Here is a 25,278-nt window from a genome sequence, read left to right as displayed (position 1 = left end):
ATATATATATATATATATATATATATATATATATATATATATATATACACAATGGAATATTATGTAGCCATCAAAAGGGATGAAATCTTGCCAATTGCAACGATGTGGATGGAATTGGAGGGTATTATGCTGAGCGAAATAAGTCGATCAGGGAAAGACATGTATCATATGACCTCACTGATATGAGGAATTCTTAATCTCAGGAAACAAACTGAGGGTTGCTGGAGTGGGGGGTGGGGTGGGAGGGATGGGGTGGCTGGGTGATAGACATTGTGGAGGGTATGTGCTATGGTGAGCGCTGTGAATTGTGTAAGACTGTTGAATCACAGACCTGTACCTCTGAAACATATATGTTAAAAAAAAGAAGATAGTAGAAAGGGAAAAATGAAGGGGGGGAAATTGGAGGGGGAGACGAACCATGAGAGACTATGGACTCTACGAAACAAACTGATGGTTCTAGAGGGGAGGGGGGTGGGGGGATGGGTTAGCCTGGTGATGGGTATTAAAGAAGGCATGTATTGAATGGAGCACTGGGTGTTATACGCAGACAATGAATCATGCAACACTACATCAAAAACTAATGATGTAATGTATGGTGATTAACGTAACATAATAAAATTTAAAAAAATCACTTGGCAAGCATTTTATGCATGTTTTGGGCAGAATTTATAGACTTACAAAACAACCTTTTGTTATAAGCGATTGAAAATAATTTTGTTGCAATTACAGACTTAAAAAAATTAAGTCCTGCAATCTTCTTGATGTTTATTTAAGCAACATGTTTTTTCCTGCAGTAATTTGGTATATTAAATTTGTTAATTTATAAAGGACATCCCCTTCATTAGTGCAAATTAATGAGGATTTAGAATGATCAGGAACTGAACACAGCTGAGCAACTTATGCTGAGTAGGCAAGTAAACATAAGGAACATTAGTATATTTGCCATGTTTGAATGCTTTTTTAATAAATCGGATCTGCTCTCAAGAAAAAGTTGCAGTGTCTGAAAAATGACACCTTGTGGTAAGGAATTTTTCTAATTATTACACATGCATGACTTGTTTGAGATTTCACCACGAGCACAACATACCAAATATAACTATTTGGCAAAAGACACATACATATATGTATATACAAACATACATACGATGTGTCTGTGTGTATTTAAACATCCACTTCTGTGACTCCTTGTTATTCTAAAATTACAGGTTATTATTGTGTGTGCAAAAAATATGACCAAGTCATCTTGTTAAAGATTGAAAATGTGCCCACTTATTTATTAGCACTAGTAAAGATGACTTAAGGAACATCTTCAAGTGTCTGCATTCTTGCTCATAATGAGAGCTTATGAGAAAGCAACTGAGAAATGTTGAAATTAATAAATGATGTAGAAACAGAATGGATATTATACACTGAAAATACAACTCCATTCCATTCGTATTGTTCTTCCTTATTACCCTTCGTGGGAATACAGTATAATACAACATACATGGAGACTGCTTTCTAAATTACAAAACATTTTATATTGATTGTCAGTATAACTATAGCTAGTTTACCAATATCACAGCATTTCCAACAATGCCATCCATTTGGGAGAGGGGGAAACTAAGCCTATTACCCACATGAGCCAAGTTTTTAAAGGACCTATTGATATATTAGGCAAATTTTGTGGAAATATTTTTTGTTCATCTCAAAGGAAACAGCAAATTTATTGCTATGAGCCCAATGTTCCTATGGGATCTTGAATCTCACTCAAATAAATTTTTCTCCTGATTAAAAAAAGAAAATCTAGTAGAGGATATATGATTGATTAGTTTTATATTCTCTTGTATTAATCTTTTAAAGACTGCAGTACTTAATTAATTTGAAAACCAGGTAGGTCTATTACTCTCTTCCCTAATCTGATGCCCAGGAGTTTTTATGGAGCTTCTTAGCTAAGAATTAATTGTGAAATTAAGGTTTCCTGTATAAAGACCAAGCCAAATGAAATGCAAATAAAAATGAACATACAGTGTACAATCTGTGTAAGCATGGTGTATGTGGCCTCTTAAGGGGCCGTATTTAAATTCATGAAAGGAATCCACCCATAACCCACCATGTAATGACGGCTGCCTGTGAGATCCTTCTTTATACGAAACCTCAGCTGGTCTTTGTTAGACCCACATAGTCCCAAAAATAATTAGCAGATTGCATGTGTATATCTGTCTACTGTATAGCAAATTCTTTTTTCCAAATAAGATCGGGATTAAAAGGCATTGGAAAAGGCAGAAAACATAAATTTTGAAAACATAGCTTAATATAGTGATTGGCTATATATATATATATATATATATACACACATACATATGAAATAATGACCATATTATTGACCAATACATATATAATGACCAAATACATATATGTATATACATTCTTTTCTAAATGTTCAAAAACAGTAAAATATGGTCATTATTTCATTCAAGCATATAACAATTTAAGGAGAATTTCTTGGGTTTTTGTCATCATTTCATTTATACCTAGTTGCTAATCTAAGCAAATCTAAGCAATGAGTTTCACTGCAGAAAGTTCCTAATATTGGATGGAAGACTTTTATGATCCGAGCTAATTTTTCCCTGATAGTTACACAGCTGTGTTTTGAAATTAAAAATAGTGTCAAATAGCAAGGTCATCTTGCTACATTTTTCTTTTTTTTCTGGGGAGAAAACAATCTCTCCTGCATATCTTCTTTCCCCTTACCCCTGCCATACCTCCTAGAATCTTGTACCAAAATATATTCGAAACATCTTTGTGCAAAGAAGGTACTTGTGTGAAAATTTCAGTATCTTTTGCACAGGGTGAAATTTGGGTAATTAGCTCACAGCAGCATACCAGGATCTTTCTGCAAGGCAACCTGTGTAGAAATTATCAGATCACAGTTGTGTACTTATTGGAGAAATATGGGAGAGATGAGTGAGATAACACAAAATTAACAAAATGACTACTATTTCGTAGAAAATATAAATTAAAATCTCAAGGGGAGTTCTACATAATATAATGTTTTCACAACATGTTCTTATTTTTTAAGACTTTTTTCTAGGACCCCCAGAAGGAAATGAAATTCTTGAGAATTCCACTCTCTCAGCCCAAGTCAATAATAAATACACATTTAGAGAGAGAAGGCTTGGCCATGTGGCAGTTTATAACCACAGTAGAGTGCTCTTTTTCCCTCTGAAAGAGTGTTTCTGTGCAGTGTTTGCCCAGATTTCTAAGGAGACAGGGATGTGACAACACAAGTTTGTGTATCTGAGTCCCAGAGAGCTCCAGACCTGAGCTGAGACTTCTTTGATAACCAGAATTGATCTGAATATAGCAAATTCAAAGAGAGCAGTAGAAGAGCCTGAAGGATCAGAAAGATTATTTTCTTTTTGGTTGTGCTGCAACTAAGCCCCTGAGGTGTTGGGGGAAAAGAGAGTCTCCCAATATGCAGAACACATCGGCCTTGTCTCTCATGGTGGCTGCCAAGCCACAGGCTCTGACGAAAAGCAGACGGTCCACAGCCTCTGAGGAGAGGGGCGTTTCTAGGCAGCCATGTTTCCAGTTTCACTCTCCCGGGTTGAGCCCATGGTGGGCACCTGACCAGAAGGCAGATGATTCGTAAGCTCTCTAAGACTTTCGAAATGGTCTGGCACGTAGGTGCTGCCAATCAGATTCTTTTTTTTTTTTTTTTAAAGATTTTATTTATTTATTTGAGAGAGAGAGAATGAGAGACAGAGAGCATGAGAGGGAGGAGGGTCAGAGGGAGAAGCAAACTCCCTGCCGAGCAGGGAGCCTGATGTGGGACTCGATCCAGGGACTCGATCCAGGGACTCCAGGATCATGACCTGAGCCAAAGGCAGTCGCTTAACCAACTGAGCCACCCAGGCGCCCTGCCAATCAGATTCTTGCAATAGGGAATCTGATTTGGGAACTAAGAAAACAATCACACAATAGGAGTTAAAATGGAAAGAATGCCTTAAAAAGAGCCATGAAGAAAAATATGGCTAAGTGAGATCATAAACAGGTTAAAGTTTGTAATTATAAAGAAGCACCGCTGAAAGCAGGAGAGGTGAGACGATAAAAGAAACAGAAGCTACAAGAAAGTATCTGAAGCACATTAAAGGCAGAGACACTAGAGAGAAGATCCAGAAACTCTCGTTTACTTAAATCTTTAGATATGCCCTGGGTTACATTTTTCTCCTTGACGCCCAGTTACAATGAAGTTCCAACTCTTGCCCAGAGAATCCCTCTGTCCTTATGCCTCACACCCTTCCTTCAGTTTTTTTGTGTTTTTTTGTTTTCTTCACAAACCAAAGAATCTACTTAAACATTCCCAAACACACAGTCAGGTAAAAAGTGAGCTCTACTGGATCAGGAATTCAAGGAATCTGGGTTCAAGTCCTCATTTGCTACTAAATATCTTGTGATTCTAAACGTGTCTGCTTTCAGACACATGCTAAGTTCACATTTCTTTTGAAATACAATGAGAGGGTTGGATAAGGATGAACTATTCCTAGGGTTCTAAGAAGAAAATAAAAACAAGACCACCTTGCCTTGTAACTGAGATTCTTTATTCGCCCTCAGATGCTCTACGTAAGCCAGTAAGACCTCATTCTGTAAAGAATTTTAGTTGGTTGTTTAAGAATGACTTCCTTACAATTTTCCAAGAACTTCTCTTTACTCTTGTCAGGTAAAAAGGACTGATTATCAAAAACATCCCAACTTGCATTTCTCTATGGTCAATACTAAATATTCAAATTCGAGACCAATTCTTAAATGAATTAATATGGAAAAATGAGTTGGATGTCTGTCCTACTAGAGAAATGTAAAAAGCCGTATTATCCCTCAGCACCCCAAAATGAATAAAAAAAAAACCCTATGGGTTTTGCCAGGAATAATATAGTAGTAAATAATTCACTGCTTAATCCTGTAAATCAGAAAACCTGGAATATTATAATAGTACTGTAAGCACTCAGTGAGAACATGACACTTATTCTAATTGTATTTTCCTGGGAATTTATAGTACACATAGCTCTACAAATCTAATCCAAGTGTCAAAATCATAATTCAATAGCATTTACCACGGGGAGACACATTGAACCAAGCCAATGACAGGCTGAGAACAAGCTACTGAACACGGCACAACAGAAAAAACAACAACAAAAAAGAAGCAGCCACTGAAATTAGTTTTTAAATTTGTGTTTCAAGTTAGCATCCTATAAAATTTCTCATGGGGTAAAATAACACCAGCAACATACTTATTGCTTAACCTGTGCTGATGAAAAAGTAAAGTGATGCTACATTTACTCATATAAATTTTAAATGGCTTTTACATTTTCAGCTATAAACGCAGCTCCTAAAAATAGTGATGGAAACTACTTTTCGCTGTTGTCCTCTACTCTCTGTAGAGGGAGGCATTTAAAATTAAAGTAATGAACTCTCATTACCCTGCAACAGAGCAGTTCATTGGGGAATCCAGAGAAGGCTGGGGATTAACCTGAGATTTTTCCCAACCCTGTTCCATATTTTTATCTTACTCCTTTCTCCCTGTCCTAATAAGTCAACAGACACAACTCCATCAGTCTCCTACGGAGTTGACCCTTGAAGTTACTTTTGTTCTCCCCTTGCTGGTCTTGCATTTTTACCTTCCCGCTTTCAGAGACCAGGCCTCTGCAGTGGGCACCCTTTCCCCTTTCCCGTCGGGAGGGGAGCAGTGTCTTCAGGCTTGGCTTTATAACACATGACAGGGCTTGCATACGCAGTAGTTAAGTGCCATCATGCAAAAGGGAAAAGAAGCACCACAGGGTTCTGAAGTCACATTTTATTATTTCAAGAGATGGAGACGCTCCCTGCTTTAGCTCATCATTGGTTTCTAGAGATGACTCCATCAAATTGTGGAGGAGTTGGGTATCCCGAGGACACACCCACCAGCTGCGGTTCTTTAGCTTCTTCGGGTAACTCAGAGAAGTGGCTGGAGGGTAAGTGACACCTTCTACCTCCAAGTCATTCATTAGTTTAACAAATATCCCTGGCGCCATTCTCAGGAAAGCAGAAGCTCAAGACCAGACATAGTAGGAAGGGCTCTGCCTCGAGGACTCTCCGAATTTTGAATTAATAGGCCTAAGAAAAAAACTGATAGGCCGCCCTCACTTCCTACAACCTAGCGCCAGCTGTATTAAAAACACATACGAGAACATTCAAATTTCTAGGACTGAGTCAGGACTGCATCCTGTCAACACACACACACACTACATATATTCATATATAATATGCATATGTACAGACATATGTATGTAATATACATAGATCCTGCATATACAAATGTATTCTGTATATAAATACACACACATGTATATATACACACACATACTCTGCTACTGATGGAGCCAAAGACTTGACAACCCTCCCTGACAAATTTTAAGAGGAAGTCTAATCTCTTTTAGCGACCCATCCTGTTTCTGCCATTCATGGCCTTACTGAAATTCTTAAAAAATAAAAATCTATGTATGTTTCAGATTTATACCACCTCAGGGAGTAGACACACTTGCCTGGAAGTGTGTTTTATGGAAGACACATAGGATACTTGAAGTATATGGTTTTCCTTCCATGCTTTTTATTTGTTCACAATGAACACACCAGTTTATTACAACTCTCACCACATCTCTTGATTACTCCTCTTACAGCCTGAGAAATGGAATGTAGTACGTATCTCTTACCATTCGAATCCACAATGGTGATATTGGCCGAGGCGCTGTCATTTCCTAATTTGCTGGTCACTCTGCACATATATTCTCCAGAATCAGCCAGTGATGCCTTGTTAATGCGAAGTTCTGACTTCCTATAAGATCAGGACCAAAGTGGTGTAAGTATATTTCACAGAAATACAGGGACCACCAAAATCTATTTCTCTGTAGCTTCAGGGTTCTCAAACTCCCCCTCTCCACTCCACACATACCAACTTAAAACACAACTTACTAATACACAGAAGTATGATTTGACCAAGAGTAAAGATGAGATACATCACATTTAAGTGACACTATAGACATGGCCTTAATTCTATCACCCAGATTAGTAATTTAAAGAATGCCTTCTCTAATTTTTCTTTTTATTCCTCTACCACCACCACTAAACACACTATGCCTCAGATTTTTTTTTTCAAACCAATTAGTAAGTTTTCTTCCTTTCTATATCTAAATGTCTTCAGCCACTAGAAAGATTTAAAAAGTGTAAAATCATTTACAAATCTGGTAAGGACAGACACTTAAGGAAGGCTAGAATAGATTAAAATGCTCTGCACTTTTCTCAGTAAAGTAACATCAGGATTTATGTTAATTCTGAATGAAAAGGATTTACAAAAGAAAGGTAATTTATCTTAGAGGGACATAGAGGGACACAAATCATTCTTAACATTGAAATAAATATACAACAGCACACACTTTTATAAAACTGCATATTAAAGCAATATTCAACACTCTTTCAACATGGGCAGCATTGTGATTTGCATCCGCCTATGTTTTACTGTTGCATATAGCCAATAATGTAAGCAGTCTCCGTGACTTAAAAACACAGAACCACTGGGGCTAGTTGAGTTTATGAAAGACTTTTTAAAGCATCCCTGTATACTCACACGTGGTCCTGACTGCCTGGGCTCTTGGGATGACAACAGGAAAAGAACAAGGCAGGGAACAAAAGACAGTAACTCAAAATTATATGCAAGGCTCCCATAAGTTACACCTTCTTAGTTTTATAGTGAATTTTCTGGTCTTCTTGTCATATAATATTATTAATCAAATTCAATCAGTTATTCTAATTTAACTAATAAAAAATCAATTCCTACTATTCTCCTCCAGTCTACTGAACTGGACCACCCACCCAGTCCCGTATGTAAGCCTTATGGCCTTCCATCATGGTGCTTTGGCTTGTGCCCTTCCTTCCCGCTAGAATGGGGGGGGGGAGGGGTGTCCCATATTTCAAGATATTGGCTGACTTTTCAGAACCACCTCAAGTGCCAATTCTTTCATCAAACCTTTCACAATCATGTAGCTGCTACTCCTCTCTTCTTTGTCTAAATTCTGACAGGCTTGAGTACCTCTCCCATGATCCTCACAGTTCTTGAAGTATATCTTATTTTTCTAGCTAGGACATACACTTTGGAGTCCATAATTTAAACTTCTTGGTACCCTCACAGTTCTATGAGGACATGCCACAGCTTTGTCCTTGGTGCATCCTCAAACGTTATGGGATGAATGTGTGAATAAATGAAGAAAATATTTGGATGCTCCTACTTAAGCTCTCTCCAGGACCTAATGTTCCTAAATGCTGGCTGCAGGAAAGGAGGATGCCCTATTAAGAGGGCAGAGACAGTCGGAGGAGGTCCAGACCAAGGCAGCAACACTCAAACCAACATGTGGATTAAAAAATTAACGACTCAGAACAATGTCAACAAGTAAACTTGAGAAAACAAAAGAAAAGTACTGTACTCAAATTCGGAAGACATTAGGGTGAACAAAAACAGGCTTTTTGTTGTTGTTAATCCTGCAGGAATTCTCAAAGTCTTTAATATGCTAATGTAATCTGACTCTCTAAGAGGGGAATATATTATTGAGTTACTCTCAAACTTATTTGACAATGGAATCCTTGCCATCCACATAGCACATCTGTTCATATTTCCTGAAAATGATGGTGCACAGAACAAAGTTGATAGAAAGCGAATCTAATACAATAACAGCCTGCTTAGCTGTAATGGGGTGGGGGGATCACCAAGGGCCATTTATGCAGGGATAGTCACATATTAATCAGAGGGGTTCTCCACAGAAAAGGTTCCCTGAAGTCTATCCCTATAAACCAAAATAGAACAATCTGAGGGCAAGCATCTTGGCAAGCTGATATTAAGATCTAATTATAAACTACAAGAACTTTTAAAATTATCAAAATACAATATTAGGATATTAGCCCCCATCAAGTTGTGTTAACTTCTAAGCCTGGGTTTGGAATATTCAAATCCAGTACTTTTCTTAAAGGATTATCAGCTATTTATACAAATCTGTCCATACATGCCAAGTTTCCTTTATGACACACATCTATGAAGAACAGTCAGAAACAATACAAATACTACAGTAAGCTTGTCCAGCCCCAAACAGCATAATTAGCTGGAAGAATTTTCATTTACAACCATGGAACCACTAACAATAATTGATAGATCAATCATGAAGAAGGTCAGGTTGAGGTTTTTCCTGTTTTCAACACAGAAGAAAAAGTGAATTCCTAAAATAAGAAAATTATAACTTTTCTTGTTAAGCCCCCAATCTTAATTCTAAGGTTATCACAACAACAACCCAAGAATGCACAACACCTCAAGATTATAATAATTCCAAGAACACTCCTTTCTTACTTATGTAAATTGAGGAATAGTCCCTGATGGTACGTGAGTTCTTTCTTGACCCTGTGCCATTAATTTTTTAACTACTGAACTGGATCAAACTATAAGAAAGATGGCAATCAGCTTTATAGTTAATCTTAAAGGGATAATTTTTTAAATAAAAATTCTCGTAATAGAACTACACAGGGTTTCCTGGAATATTACTCCAAGTAATGCTAATAAATTTTATGCTTAAAAGATTAAGAAAAAAAATTTTCTATGCTCAAATAAATATTGCCTTGAACAAAGTTAAATAGATTTCTTTACAACAGTACCTCTTAGTGGCTTTTATGCAAATATGTACTGTGAATTTCTAAGGAAGGCCTCACATGTAGCTAAGGTATCCTTTCAATAGAGAACACCCTTGGGAATTCTAAGACTGAACATCAATGCACTAAGATCAAGATTCAATTTAATCAAGATAAGCATAACAAATACATTCCAGTTCAAAAATCAGTAGCAGAAGTATAGGCTTGGAGAGACGTGCCTGGACAATAATATATACAGAAAAAAGGATTTCAATTAGCCATGCGTTTAACATGATTCTATTTTAAAGAACTACTAAAAAAAGAAACACTAAAAAAAGAAACTTATGCACTGTTTGGCCATATTAATATTAAAACAGCATAAATCAAACTGGATAAAAGTCTCAATACACTGCTCACAGGCTGGATCACATCTAGAATATTTAATTATGTTTTGAAGGGGCATCTGATGAAAAATATCAATAACTAGAGGACTTTAGAAGAAGTTGATCACAATTGAATAGGGCTTATAAATCTTATCACTAGAGAAGATTCTATTGAAGAAACAGAGGTCCTACTGGCAGGCCAACTATGAACAAGATAGGGGTAGCTTTTTAAACATATTTCATGGTTGTCATCTGGAAAAGAAAACTATTCGAGGAGGCTCTTGAAGACAGAATTATGTCCGACAGGAAAAAGAAGGCATATTTTGAGTGATAAGGAAGAGTTTTTGAACATTCAAAAATGGGGAGGGTGTCTTTCCCTTTGGAAAGATTCAAGTCTGGATAACCACCTGTCAAGAATATCTCTATGCAGAAAAAAGATAAAATTAGATCAGTGGTTTCAACTATTTTGAAAAAAAAAAAAAAAAAACCTGTTTTAAAACAAAAGCTTAAATCAGAGCCTCATATTCAAAACTATTATAAAGAGACAAAGGTGTTCAGGTCAAGGTGGTTGCCAGCCCATTTTCAATTCAGTGGAAACTTAAGATTCTCCAGGGACACAGTGGGAAAACCACTGATCCAGATAATCATTGGGACCCCTGTGAACTCCAGTGATACATTGAACTATGAGACCCTCTGATCCGTGGGCCCTAGAGTACAGGGTGGGAAGCAGGAAGAGAGAAGAAACAGACAAACCTTTCTTGAAAATTATACACTGCAATGATCTGGGGCTTTGGTAAGTATGGATACAACAGTTTTGTACTCTCTTCAATAGCCTACCATATGCTCTCCACAGGAAGGAAGTTAACTTGGAAAAAGCGTTGAATTCCCGTCCAATCATAAAACAAATTTTTTGCTCTTTAATTGATGAGTTATCTAGAAATCTGGGAGAGGTTGATGTTTCAGTGGATTTTCATTCTCTAAAAGTATTAAAAGAGTTAACTCATGTAAAGTGTCTAAAACAATGCTTGGAATCCTATGAGCTCCCAATAAGTGTTAGCTATCATTACAATTACATTTTATATCCCTGCAATATTTAGATTTTTTTATAAGCACACATTACCTTTGGATTAAGAAAAATAATACGATGTAAAAATAAATTAATACAGACTGATTTAAAGATGAAAGTTCTAAATATTAATTTCTCTTTTTTTATATCAAAATGCAAACTGTATTCTTTGAATAAGTGCTCAAAGATGGATTCAAGGTTCCAATAACGACTGTCTTCTTTGTCTTTTTTGGCTTGATTCTTCCACCGCCGTTTATGGGCCAAGACAACTTAAATGCATATAGGGAATATCTCCTTGGTTTATATAAATCCATTCCTCCAATCTCTAAGGAATCATATATGAACTCTGTGTCTGTGAGTGTGCTTGTGTGTGTTTGTGTGTGTGTGTGTGTGTTCAACACAGCTTCAGATACTGTCAAACTGCCAATAACAAGAAGGATAAAGAGGAGGGAGAGGGTTTCATAAGCAACTCTCATACTATACAGAACCAGGCACTGCACCAAATGCCTCACATAAGGCATATGAAATAGGCACTGAGTATTCCCATTTATACCTAAGGAATTGGCGCTTTCCTTACATATAAAATTAGAATGACCTGCAAAAGCTGCTCAGCTGATGCAAGAAGGGAATGTGTGTGAACTTTTTCTAGAATAGAGTCAAAGGACCTGCAACAATGGACAACAGAAGAAAGAATTCCCTTTAAAATGTTTGCAGAAATTTGACAAGACCGATTAGATCCAATTTTAAACAAAATGAAAATAGGTGAGAGTGGAAATGAAGACTGAGACAGAACTATGGGCATCCAAAAGAGTGTGCCATACACAAACAATGGGAAGTCAGCCTTTCATAAGCTGATATTTAAATGAGGCCAACCTGACAGCCTCAAATATGAATCTGTTGCGTGCCATGATCTTTAACCAGTTTTCTTGCTCAAAATGATCCACCGGGAAGAGGAAGCAGAACAAAGGGATAAGCAGACACACAACACTGGGGCAGTTTCCATTTTTCTAAATTGGTTCCACACACTGCTTTGCCAAATACAACAAACACAGGCTCAGATATAAATTCAAAGTCATAGGAAGAACATGTAAGAATGTAGTTCAGGGGCAGAAGGGTGATAAGACTTTACAAAATAATAGAAATTGCTGATTGGAGTCTCTTTGCAACACTAAGGGATGACAAGGAAATTCTGGCTGCATGTATGATCTAGACTACGTGAAAAAGAAACCTAGACTAAGGATTGGAAAAGAGTCAACATTTTCCTTAAAATACAGAGAATCCCAAAGAAATCCTAAACTTCACACTGAAATTCACCTCTGCTTGGTTGATCAAAGCCTCTGATAAAGTTTAAGGTACCAAGTAACTGCTGCAAACCATTAACAGTTTGAATATCTTAGTAAGGGAAAATTATGAATATGTAGATGAAACTGAAAAATGAGAATTTTTTTTATTAAAGACATTACCCTATGCCTGTATGTGTCCCCAGCCCTGTGTTGTGACTTTACTATACATAGCAAAATCACCAGTAACTGTGAAAAGACAGGAGGCATAGAGTCAGACCTGTTTCAAATCCAAGCTTTACTATTCATCAACATTAGATCTACAGCAAGAAACTGAATTTCCTTCATGCTCAGGGCATTCATTTTTTTAAAAAAATGGGTATAACAATAATCGCATCCATTCTCTTATATTTATAGGACAAGTTGAAATGACAGGGGCACCTTGCAAATGTTAATTAAATTTAAAGGTTTGGTCCCTTTAACCTTAAAAAAAAAGATGACAACACTAATGGCCCACTTTACACAAAGTGTCTTATTTTTGGAAGATCAAATATGTTAAAATGTTTTGCCAAGAGTAATTTATAGCCACATAAGCTGCATAAAACACCTTTTTGCTCCCATTTAATTCTTTCCAGCAAGGCTACTGTTTAAAAGAAGTGATTTCTGAATATTGGCCTTTCTGGTATAATGGGGTTTTATTAATATGTAGACAGTTCTCTTAGCTGTCTGGACCTATGAAGCCAACATGAAAATGTTTTCCTGAATACTAACGATACTTTTATATGTCATCCAAGCCATGTAACAAATTACCTCTTTAGGTATATAGGAACTGTTCTCAAAACCATTTACTCCTTACTTATCCACCTTCATTTGTTTCTCCCCAGGCATTCTCAGACTGAATAATCCCAGTCTGAAGATGCTTTGTTCTGTTCCTTCAGCCTAGATAAACCTCTTCTCCCTCCCTTCTTTCTTGGCAGCCTCCTTCGTCCCTAATCGGGTCCCCTTCCCCATCTGTGCTAGCTTCTTGCTATGGCATCCCAGGACTACCACTACTGTAGCCCTTAAGACTGAGTATTCTAACTGTTCGCCATCTCTCTCCCCTCTAGACCACTCATCTCTGTGTACCCAGCATCTAGCCCAAGGTCTGACACACAGCAGCTTGTCCCATAAGGGGCAGAATTCCCTACCCATTCACCCACCGGCCTCTTTACTGTCCTATAAACAGAACTTGTTACTGACTCTAATTCTGCTCTTTCTCTCTCATGGCCTGGCCCACCCCACCCAGCCAGGCAGAGGGGATTCTCCCCCTTTAGCAGACTCAAATCCACCTCCCCATGGCTACTCACGAAGCTCTGTCTCTCCCTCTTCCCAAACTCACGGCACTTAGAATCAGTAACCTACAATTTAGCACTTGGCTTTATTGCATGTATGATACGCTAGATCATACATTAGGGATACCTCCCTGATTAAATCTTGACTTAAAGTAGAATTTACCTTAACATAAAAAATAATTTTCTAAAAGGTCACTATTTGCAAATGGATGGGCCACTTGAAAATCCTGAAGTACCCCCCAGGCCTAAGAGGGCTCTAGCACATGGCCTCTGGAACAACTATGTTTCAGATAAGGCTGAACTAGAGAATCCCTATACAATCTATGACCCCCTGGGGGCAGAGATAACACCCATGCTTCTCCCATTTCCCCACACTCGCAGCATAAAGCCTTCTGCGGGCACTTAAATATTACTGATATCATTTGACAGCCGTGTGGAAAGAAATGAGACATTCTCCTGCGTGTGAAGATAACTTAGTTCCTTACTAATGTGTCTAATTGATGAAAAACAAAACAGACACCAAACTCTATTCAATCCAGTATCTAAAAGTATTTTTTTCTTGTTAAACTCCTCTATAAGCATCATAGTTCTTTTTTTCAGTTCACTCACTCTACCTCCTCCCCTCCCCATATGCAAACGTTATTAAACATGTATGCTTTCATTTTTAAAAGAAGGAATAAGGTGTTAAGGAACCCAAGGAACAGATTTGTGTTCCAGCTTAGTTACTTACTAGTTGTGAGATTGAAGGCAAGGCAGAACGCTTTTTTGAATTTTAATTTCTTAATATGCAAAATTAGGCCCCATGTACAGTTCAACTTCCCTTACTACCAAGGGGAATGTTGTAATAAATAAATAAGATTGTGTAAAAAAAAAATGTCACTTTACAGTGTTATTTTTTGTATCTTTGAAGAACCACCTGCTGCAAAAGTAGTACTTTTTCTCCCCACATCTTATTATAGTACTTCCAAGTCAAAAGATGTTGCCAACACAATCAGTAACAAGAACAAGGAGCGTAGTTAATAAAACCACGGAAACTAGGGGAAAAATTCAGTAATTATGGTTATTACAGTAATTAAACACGATGGGAAGATTAAGTTAAATTTCCATTATAATCACTTTGTTGTCTCTTGCGCTCGTGAGTGTGTGACAACTTTTTGGTAGGTGGTCTATTAAATCAAAGTACAGGAGGAGATTCTTTTGTTGTTGCTTCTGCTATCATCCCTGGGATTTCACTGGAATCCTCTGTGTGTGAGGAAAGAAAATGTAATCTCTGAGCCCGGAAGTACTATTATCCATGTCACATCGATGAAAGGATTATTGACAAGCAAAACTCTCACATACTTATCTCTTCCCTAATTTCAAAATGTAGTGTGATAATAGAAGAGGATTTCTTAAGTGAGGAAATATATAAAAATGAAGAGGATGGGAATAATAAAGGAGCCTCATTTTTGAGTAGGTGTAGACAACCCTGCAAGATGTTACGGGAATCACCTGGAGCCCTTCCAATTGTGGCCCTCCTCGAGGAAGGCAGGAGGATTTAGGATTTTTGCGAGCCGGGCGCCTGGGTGGCTCAGTTGGTTAAGCGACTGCCTTCGGCTCAGGTCATGATGATCGAGTCCCGCATCGGGCTCCCTGCTCGGCGGGGAGTCTGCTTTGCCCTCTGACCCTACCCCTCTCATGTGTTCTCTCTCATTTTCTCTCTCTCAAATAAATAAATAAAATAAAATAAAAATCTTAAAAAAAAAAAAAGATTCTTGCGAGCCAAGATCACCTGATGTTTTAATGTGCTACAGTGGTGATGTAGTTTCACAAATCGCCAGTTAAAAAACATCTTATTGGGTATCGCTGGATGTATTAGCCTCTTACGTGAAAATAGTTCAAATTCAAGTGGCTGCATTCTCTTCCCATATATCTGGGCATTTCCTGGGCTTCGTTAAGTTGGGATGTTGATTGTGAAAGGCACTGGTGCTCTCAATAACATTTGTCTTATTTTAAAGAAAGCCAATTTTAAGATGTAACATATTCCAATTACAGCAGTTATCACCAAAGCTTCTCCCTCCACGTCTCCAGTTCTCCCCCCATCCACTCTTTTCTTTCCTCATCCAGAAGCTGCAAGAATCAGAAACTTCAAACTCTTCCCTATATAATAAGACAATTTCTGGTCATCATATAATGAACAACCTTTTCATTTATTATAGATCACAGCTTTTTGGTATGTGAATTCACGTTTTGGGGCTGTAGATCATTTTTATATTTTCTATCATTCTATGGCTAGACACTGCCTCTGCTATTAGATGCATTACACTTACCCTGGCTTTTTTTGTATCTTGATGTTTTGTGGCTTGTTCTTGCGGTTTAATTCATTCCCATTCTTGAACCATTTGAATTTGAGAGAGGAGTATTCGGAGCTGGTCTCACATCGAAGCACTAGTTTAGAGCCTGCGGCAGACTCCTGGCTTCTCATCTCTTTCAATCGGGGGGGCAAAGCTAAAAAAGGAAAGAAGGAAAAAAATTCGGATCATCTTTCAAAGAGAAATATATTAATTTTAGGTGAGCTTGATCAAGACACCATTCCCAAATGTTTTACTATCTGAGAGAGAGAGAGAGAGAGAAAATGAGTCAGCCAAAATGGATCTCACCTTGGAGATAAAATGCCCAAATGAAATATACTTGGGGGGGGGGGGGGGGGGGCGGAGAACCTAGATTATAAAATATTCTAGATGGTTACTTCCTCAATCTTTACATTTTCTGATGCCATTAAAAATCCTGGATATTGGTCATTTCAAAACCACAAAAAACCTATGCTAAAGGAGAATGTGCAACCAGGCCACCGTCATTATTATTATTGGTTTTAATTCCACTATAGTTAACATACAATGTTCTAGTAGTTTCTATATTAGCAATATACAGGCCTTTTTTTTTAAGGTTTTATTTATTTATTTGACAGAGAGAGAGACACAGCAAGAGAGGAAACACAAGCAGGTGGAGTGGGAGAGGGAGAACCAGGCTTCCCGCCGAGCAGGGAGCCCAACGCGGGGCTCGATCCCAGGACTCTGGGACAGGACTCAAGGCAGACGCTTAACGTCTGAGCCACCCAGGTGCCCTGCCATTATTTTTAAAGAAGGTTCACATCTCAGATCACAAATTATCTTCATTGTAATTCTGTAAATAGGTACAGCAGGCATCATACCCATGTTTTAAATGGGGAAGTTTAATTTCAGAGATGGGTAAGTGACTGACTTGTCCATGGTTATGTTTCTGGAGGGTCAGAGTTAGACTATGCTATCACCAGAGGTGGTCCAAAGAACAAAGAGAATTCATCATTCTTAACAATGTTTCTTTCTTCAAGACAGAAATTCTTTGGTGACATCACTTTTTTATTGGACCTACAGCTGCTGTCCTACAGAGAATCAATGACCATTCCAGATGACTACTATGCTCATGTCAAATTGCCAGTTTGACTGGATTTAGCTCTTCTATATCTTCTCAACAGAGACTGGAAGTACTTAAGTTGTGCATTAACCTGCAGAATACATTAAATACCTATATACCATTCTTATTTTAAGCAAGACTGCTTAAAAGTATCTATTCTCTACTTAAATATTTATGGATTAAATGTTATAATACCTGAGATTTGCTTCAAAATAAAATGATGGAGGGGAACAGATAGGCATGAAAATGAAACAAATTTCCCAAGAAGTTAGTTGATCATTGCAGAAGTCAAGCAACAGGTATACACGGTGTTTGGTTATACGATTCAATATAGTATGCCTGGTTTTGTCATAATAAAAGTTTTTGAAAAAAAATAAAAGCATAATGAATGGACTTTACAGACAATAGTTCACTTAATAATTAACATCATAGAACTTGAGCTCTCAACAACTGTTTCCACTGAGTCTTAGAGAAGCCAACTACAAAGTCCACTTCTGCTTCCCATCCAGGTATTAACAGAAAATCCCAGAAAACAAACCCACGGCAAATAAGACTGCCCCCTCCCTGATCCAGGGCATAATTATTCAATGGGTTTAGTGACCAGGACTCCAAGGACAGCGATCAGAGCCAATGTTAGACACGAACAGGAAATGAAGTGCCTTTCCTACTCAGGGTCTGTTTGTTTTTCTACAATTCTGCCCTTACCAAGTAAATCAAAAAAATGTCAGGAATAAGTATAGGAAGGCTCCTATAAATTATAGCAAAAACCACTTGAACGTTGTGATTTCTTAGCAGTGCTCCTAAAATTACATGTCCCCTTTTTATTTATTTGGGGGCTAGGAGATGAGATGCCTGCTTCTTTAAGCAGGCACTTGAAGCAGAGACCCAATGGCAAAGTAGAAAACTCATTTCAGCTGTTCTTCGCCTTTGATACCTGATGATTTTGTCTGGTTCTTGTTTTCTGACAGCTTGAAAATAAGATTTACTTCTGAACAGATTTTATAGGAGTCTTCTTTTTAGGCTGGGGTTCATGAATCTCTGTTTTAGAGGTTTATTAAAAATAGACTAAATTCTCCTCTATCTGGAATAGTGTCTGTTCAGTCTCATGAATTCGTTAAGATCATCTTCGATTTTGTTCAGTCCAGTGAAGGGTTTTAAAGAAACAAATCTGCTGGAGCTAAAAGGCACCAAAGAAACTGGCTTACGTGTATTAAGAAAAATAAATTGCCTCGTTATTTTATGGATAAACTAAAAGAACTAGTTTGATTTTTGTTGTTGTTGTTGTTTTCACTGAGTTTTACATTTAACTTGGCACACGACCCAAACTCTCAAGGTTTATTCCCTTGCCTCGAATCAAAATGTTTTCACTGCAATATTTCAGAAATCCTTAACTCTCAGTGAGCACCGTATCCCCTCACCCACCACTCCACACCATTGCTTATCAATACCGTCTCAAGAGAAATCTGCTAGACTTTGTATTCTTTGGTGTGAATAAACAATTTTTCATCAAATCATTTGCATCTTTTTCCTTTTCTCTCATTCCCTTTCTCTCTCCCACTTCTCCTTCCCCTCCTATATCTTTATCTATGATTTATTTATTTAGAATCTGGATTTCAAACGTGAGAAAACAATCAGACAAATTCAAATGGAGGGATATCCTGCAAAACAACTGGTCTAGACTTTAGAAGTGCTGATGTCATGAATGATCACAGGAGACCGACCGTGAGAACTGATGGAGATGAAAGGAGATTAAAAGACCCGACAAATGCATGCAATGTGCAGCTATCACTGAATCCTGAATCACAGAAAACTCTCTGAAAGATATTACAGGGACTCGTGGGGAAATCTGAATCAAGGTATCGTATCAACATGAAATTTCTCAAGTGTGGTCACTGCATTGCGGTTACGCAGAAGGTCCTTGTGCTTAGGTGATATCTGCAGTATTTGGGGTGAAATGTCATGGTGTCTTACAATTAAATTTCAAACAATTCAAGCAAATAAGGGAGCACATGCATACATACGCACATAAACACACACACAGAGAAAGAAAAAAAGAATCTTGGTTTCTTTCTGTTTTCTTGCCTTTTTCATCTGCTCTTGCTGCAGTTCAACAAGAGGCTCGGGATTTCATTTAAAATCTTGGTCAAGTTTGCAGTCATGCAGGGGATTCTTGGGAATATTTGAGTTTTAATTTACAAATATATCTCCTCAAACTATAGCTTCCATTTAAATTCTGTGAGTAGGAGGGCACTGAAATCCTCATATGGTTCAACCTCATATCCATGACTTTGGGGCTCCAATCCTCCAAGGTCCTTTGCTGGGAGGAAAACAATCACTCATCTGGCATGTCAATGTTTATTCTTTTCTCTGGCATTTCATGTGCACCTCTCTTGTCTTTAAGAGATGATCTGTAATGTAGCTCTGCAGAGACCTTCAGATATAAGGTCTATTCTTAGTTAGAGCATCCACTCCTGAAGCTGACTCCGTGTATAAACATTTCTTCATGTTTGGGCTTCTGGTTATATCTTTATTGACAAGCCTGAGTTCCTCCCTCTTGCACACAGTTGCAAGTCCATCAGAAGTGTGGAAGTTCCCAGCTACTCTAACTTTGCAACCCTGAAAGTTCCCTTGGAAAAACGTCCCTGCTGTATCCTTCAGGGTTAACCATCTACGACGTGAGGATACCCCACTTTTCAGAGAAAAGCTCTTTCAAGGAGTTAACTTAAAATCCTCCAGACCATAAATGGAGAAACAAATATGTACACCACCAACAGAACCACACAACTGTGTCCTTGATCCATGATATTCTTTGTCAATCAGTGGAACCTTCCACAGAAGTACCATACAAACCTCCTCACTCATTCTTGGTGGAGCCCAGATTCATGTATCCTGGAGACTTGGCAACAACCTAAATTCTTCTCTGTCTCTTCACATAACCACACTAATGGAAGAGCCCTGGCTATTTCAAATTCTCCACAAAAATGCAAACATATTAATATTGAGCACCTGTGATTTGTGCAGTTTTTCTCATCTATCCCTAATGAGATAGCTGAAGAAATTTTATGTTATTAGATTATAAAATAATAACTATATTTTAATGGAAAACATTTTACTATATATGTTTCCTAGTCAATGGTTTGCTCACATGAAATAATCTCATTTATTTCATTAACAAAAATCTACTCCACCGAGTACTTTCTAATACTCAGATATAACTTCATAAGGCCAGGGGTCATTCCTAAACTTGGGGGGGGGAGGGGCAATGTCTTTTAACTAAGTACTTGGATTTTAAAACTGCAAAAAAATTTTTATTTGCCCTTTAGTCCCTGGCTAAGAGTAAATGGTCTGTTATTTTAAAAATTGCTTTAAGGCATGAGGTCCCTGGGTGGCTCAGATGGTTAAGCGTCTGCCTTTGGCTCAGGTCATGATCCCTGTGTCCTGGGATCGAGCCCCATGTCGGGCTCCCAGCTCAGCAGGGAGCCTGCTTCTCCTTCTCCCTCTGCCCCTCTCCCTACTTGTGCTCTGTCTCTCTCTCTCTCAAAGGAATAAAATCTTTTTAAAAAAATTGCTTTAAGGCAAACGATGCTAAGTTAATGCTTTGAATGCAGTAAGTGTTCTGAGAATCTAGGACGTGATTTAACCGTATCTGGTCTGCCACCATCCACAATTTCACTTTCGGTATGTTTCTGGAGAGAAGAGAGTTGCACACCCTGAAACAATGTAATAATAGAGCAAGTTGTAGGCAGTCTTTGCCAAAATCGATTTCGAACTTGCTTGACATTAATATGAATGTATCTACACCCTTAGAAATGTATCAACAGAGACAGACAGTAAAGTGCAAAAAAGAGCAGCCTCTAAAAAACAGAAACTCCAAAACCCTCAGAGCAATGCCACACGCTTTACAGGCATTTCTTTTTTACTGGCTTGAAGTGTTTTAAAGCCTTTTAAAAGATCACAAACACACTCTTCTGACTCTAACTCAGTACAAGCAGGTGTACTAGGTACATTTAAAAAGTCTATTTTTGCACTTCTACATTTCTTTTTTTTTTTTCCCCTTAAGACTTTATTTATTTATTTAGAGATGGGGACAGGGAGGGGCAGGAAAGGGAGAGAGAATCCCAAGCAGCCTCCCCGCTGAGCGCAGAGCCCCACGCGGGACTTGATCCCACGACCCTGAGCTCATGACCTGAGTCGAAACCAAGAGTCGGACGCTTAACCCACTGAGCCACCCGTGCTCCCCTAAACTTCTGTGTTTCTTATTTGATAATGTCACACAGCGCAGAAAACAAATTGTGGCAGTAATCCCCAAATCTTTATTTTACATTCTGACCACACAAAAACTTAAGGCAATATGTTCATTTATTCCAACGATTTGATGTGTGAATATTTGTGCTCCAGGTGAAATAAATGTGTAAAAAGAACTATTCATCAAAGCGATCCTCCTGTTTTAATCACCTACTGTGCACGTGTTTCAAATCTATTCAGTGTGGCTACTTCGAACGTTGTACTGTATTGTTAAGAACAGGAAACAAATTTCAGCATGTGTATGGAACCAAGATATGCTGACAGCGTGTGACACTAGATAAGTTGTTGTTTCTCTTCTGTGAAGGATCTGACGATGCAGAGCTAGCTCCTATCATAACTCTCCATGTTGGACTAGTTCATCTGAAGAGCTTCACCACACTGAACAAATTAAACAGGAAACCTGCAAAATATTATCAAACACCAGTGAGCTTGCAGCTGTGATCCCAGAGAAATCTTCCCCTCCGCACAACCTCTTAAAAGCCTGACATCACACACGTGCAGATCGAGTGGTGAAAATTGGTTGTTTGTTAATGAAAGCCACACGAATATCATCAATCAGTCCTCTAAAGTAGAAGGATCCCTTTTCTGTAGTCATGTTAGAGGTAAATGAATTACTGAAGAAAGCCTCCAAAATTCCTTTCCTGATCATATTTCTCCCTCATTGGACCATCTTCTGGAGAAGATTATGGTCAGGCACAAAGTGGATAAAGTTTATGCTTTGCCAGCTGTTTTTCTGAGCTGTGCTCACCGACTTAAGCTTAAAAGGGACAATGCATCTTTACAGGTAGCATTTTGTAAATATAGCTGTGTAAAAGGCAGCAAATTCTGGCGGCAACTGTATTTCAGAATGCTCCTTGGATTACCACCCCAGCTACTGATGCACGCAGTGGTCTGAAGTCATGGTAAGAACAACCCAACAAGGTCACTATTTGTTGCCACATGAGGGGTCTCAGTGTTCACACTGGCCCATGCTCCTGCTGAATCATCCTTCGGATAGACAGTTCCTGACTCCGCTTAACTAGAGTCCCCCGTGAACTAAAATGGGCCTGCTCTTTGTCCCTGTGTATTCAGCAAAGATATTTGGAGGATGAGATCAAACATGTGGGTGCCTTCATTTGAGAGAAAGTAACTATAAAATTCAAGGTTTTATTATAAAGTATTCTCAAGCTGACGCCGTATCATCGGCAGCAAACCAAACCTAACCAGAAAACACACTAGGAATATGCCTCAAAGTATGGTTAAGATAGCTGAACTCCAGAAATACCATTTTAGCAGGTCAGTGTCCAATTTCTTATATGGTGCAAGGATGTGCATGCACACTACTGACTACCTTTATGAGCATACCGAATAATCCTCGTAACATATGCATGGAACATGTCATTACACAACATAAAACAATAAAATTGGGAGCAACATTTCAACATCTGATTTCTCATATTCACAATGGTGGTGTCTCTGCAGCCAAAGCTGGCTTCTTCCTGCTGTTAACTTTGATTGCCTAAACACATCAGTTTCTGTTGGAGGGGTCTTTTATATGTGGATGGGCTCAAAGTTTCACTTCTCACAGTTAACTGTTACAAGTTGAATGAAACAGTATGATTCTTTTAAATGCTCTATTTGAGGGTATGAGCTACAATCAGCCCCATCAAAAGGTAGGCATATTTTAAGACCCCAGAGAATAATCATCACATTGTATATCTGAATACCATACCCAACAGGCAGCATTGAAAAAAAGCACATGTAAAGAAAGAGGAATTTATCATTTAAGGAATTTATCCCTACCAAATCAAAGGAGGTGTAAGAATAGTTATTAGTAGGTGGTCACAGTCCCTATTTGAAGGATTAGGCTATTGGTGGGGGTGGTAGTAGTGATGTGTGTGTGTGTCCATTCTGTTTAGCATTATATTCAAACATCCAAATGTCTAAATTTATTAGATGCAAGATACATAGGATCTTAGGGTCCTCACAAAGCAGAACCTCAAGTGCTTGCTGAAAGAGTAAGTAGAACAAAGAATCTAGACGATACTGAGAAAGTAGAGACCCAGGTCCAAAAGTTATTCCAGAGGCCACGCCTACCTTCTCAAAAGACTTATTATTATTTGGAACAGAAGGGCCCCATGACATTATTTTTTGTTTTCATGCATTCCACCAGCTTTGTACTCTTTATACTCTCTGCCATATGATGCCAGAGAAAAAGTAATGTTAAATATAACTGGAAAATTGTCATATAAGTAGTAGTCTCTACTTGGGAATTTTCATATTCTCCTCTATTTCTCTTCTCTGGTCACCACTGTTTGAGAGTTCTCTGCTCGAACCCAGCCTCAGTGAGGATGCTGGTCATTGCGACCATGGCCCTTCCTGTGCTACTCAGGGTCCTATATAGGAGTCTCCCCAGAGGCCAGATGTTCGCCCACTCCAGCAAGAGTAGCTCACACATTGAAATATTATCTCCTCCACCTTCAGATCACAGCTGATCATCTTCGTTGATTGACCCCAGTCCACAAGGTGTAAGTTTGCTCCCTTAACTAGTAAGTGTGCTCTTTTTTTTCAGTCAACACATATCCCCACGTTTACCATTTCTCTGCAACAGTTTTTGCAAGTGGGTAATTATTTCATTTTACAAGTGAGGATATTGGGGGGGAGGGGTTTATACTGGAACTTGAACTTGCTTGATGTCACAAGGCTAACGAGCCGCACACCAGGATTTGAATCCAGGACTTTCCTCTCCAGCAAGGGGTGCTTCTGTGTAGCTTGAGGTGAAAACAGGAAAAGGGGAGGAGGACAGTAGACTCAAAATGGGGCAGATTATTCCATTCCATGGCCACTGTGGTAATTTTCTGTTTCTCATAATAAGCTATATAAACCAGATCACCTCTCCACGTATGTCTGTGAGAGATTTACAACACTGCAAAATTCTACGGGGGGAAATAAGTACAGATTTATTAGGTAAGAGAATTTTTCTGCCTGAAAATTGATACTACGTTTGTTGAAATTAGCAATCTTCCTCTTCTCTACGGTTCTATAGTTCTGTGCCCAGTACTCTGTAAGTTGAGGGCCAAAGATAAAATTGTAAAACTACCATAAGAGTGTTCCCAAAGTCTGAAATGCAGTTAAAATAAGGCCCTCTTAGTACTTTCAACATTAACTGCTTTAGAACAGTAACAGCTAACACTTATTGAGTACCTATGTGCCAGACACTGTTTCAAGAACTTTATGTCCACTCTTCTTAAGTTTTATAACCATTCCAGGAGATATGTATTACTATCGTTATTCCCAATTTACAGATGAGGAGACAGAAACAGAGAGGTAAAGCCACCTCCTACAGTCGCACGGCTGGTAATATTGTGGCACCGTATCTGGACCCCGGAAGTCTGACTCTAGAGCTCCTGCTCTTAACTAATAGGCAATAAACAATTGTTTGCTATGTTGGATAGGCTCATAGGTCAAATGTCAAATTTACTATATTGATATCTTTTTTTTTTTTAAGATTTTATTTATTTGACAGACACAGCGAGAGAGGGAACACAAGCAGGGGGAGCGGGAGAGGGAGAAGCAGGCTCCCCGCCGAGCAGGGAGCCCAATGTGGGGCTCGATCCCAGGACCCTGGGATCATGACCTGAGCCGAAGGCAGACGCTTAACGGCTGAGCCACCCAGCTGCCCCTACTATATTGATATCTTAATAGTACCCATAGTTTCCTGATTAAATCTGGGATACACTACGTGACAGACTGTTTCTGTACATATTGCCAGGACACAAAAGTCTGAGAGAGAAAGGAGATACGAAAATGGCTGGATTTTCTAA

General features: G+C 38.5%; 1 protein-coding gene across 4 annotated transcripts in view; it reads right to left on the bottom strand.

Moving 5' to 3' along the window:
* The window catches only part of NRG1 (neuregulin 1), a 1,087,745-nt gene that overhangs the window by 154,095 nt on the left and 908,372 nt on the right, over positions 1-25,278 (bottom strand). For all 4 annotated transcript variants that reach the window (XM_044911968.1, XM_021694282.2, XM_021694281.2 and 1 more), the window contains 2 exons: positions 16,048-16,225; positions 6,729-6,850 (listed from right to left, as the gene is read on the bottom strand). In XM_044911968.1, coding sequence (XP_044767903.1) covers positions 6,729-6,850; positions 16,048-16,225 — 300 coding nt within the window. The remainder of the gene's footprint in view (positions 1-6,728; positions 6,851-16,047; positions 16,226-25,278) is intronic.

This window comes from Neomonachus schauinslandi, chromosome 2, assembly GCF_002201575.2.
Source record: "Neomonachus schauinslandi chromosome 2, ASM220157v2, whole genome shotgun sequence".
NCBI classification, from domain to species: Eukaryota; Metazoa; Chordata; class Mammalia; order Carnivora; family Phocidae; genus Neomonachus; species Neomonachus schauinslandi.
This window is presented reverse-complemented; position numbering and strand designations above follow the sequence as displayed.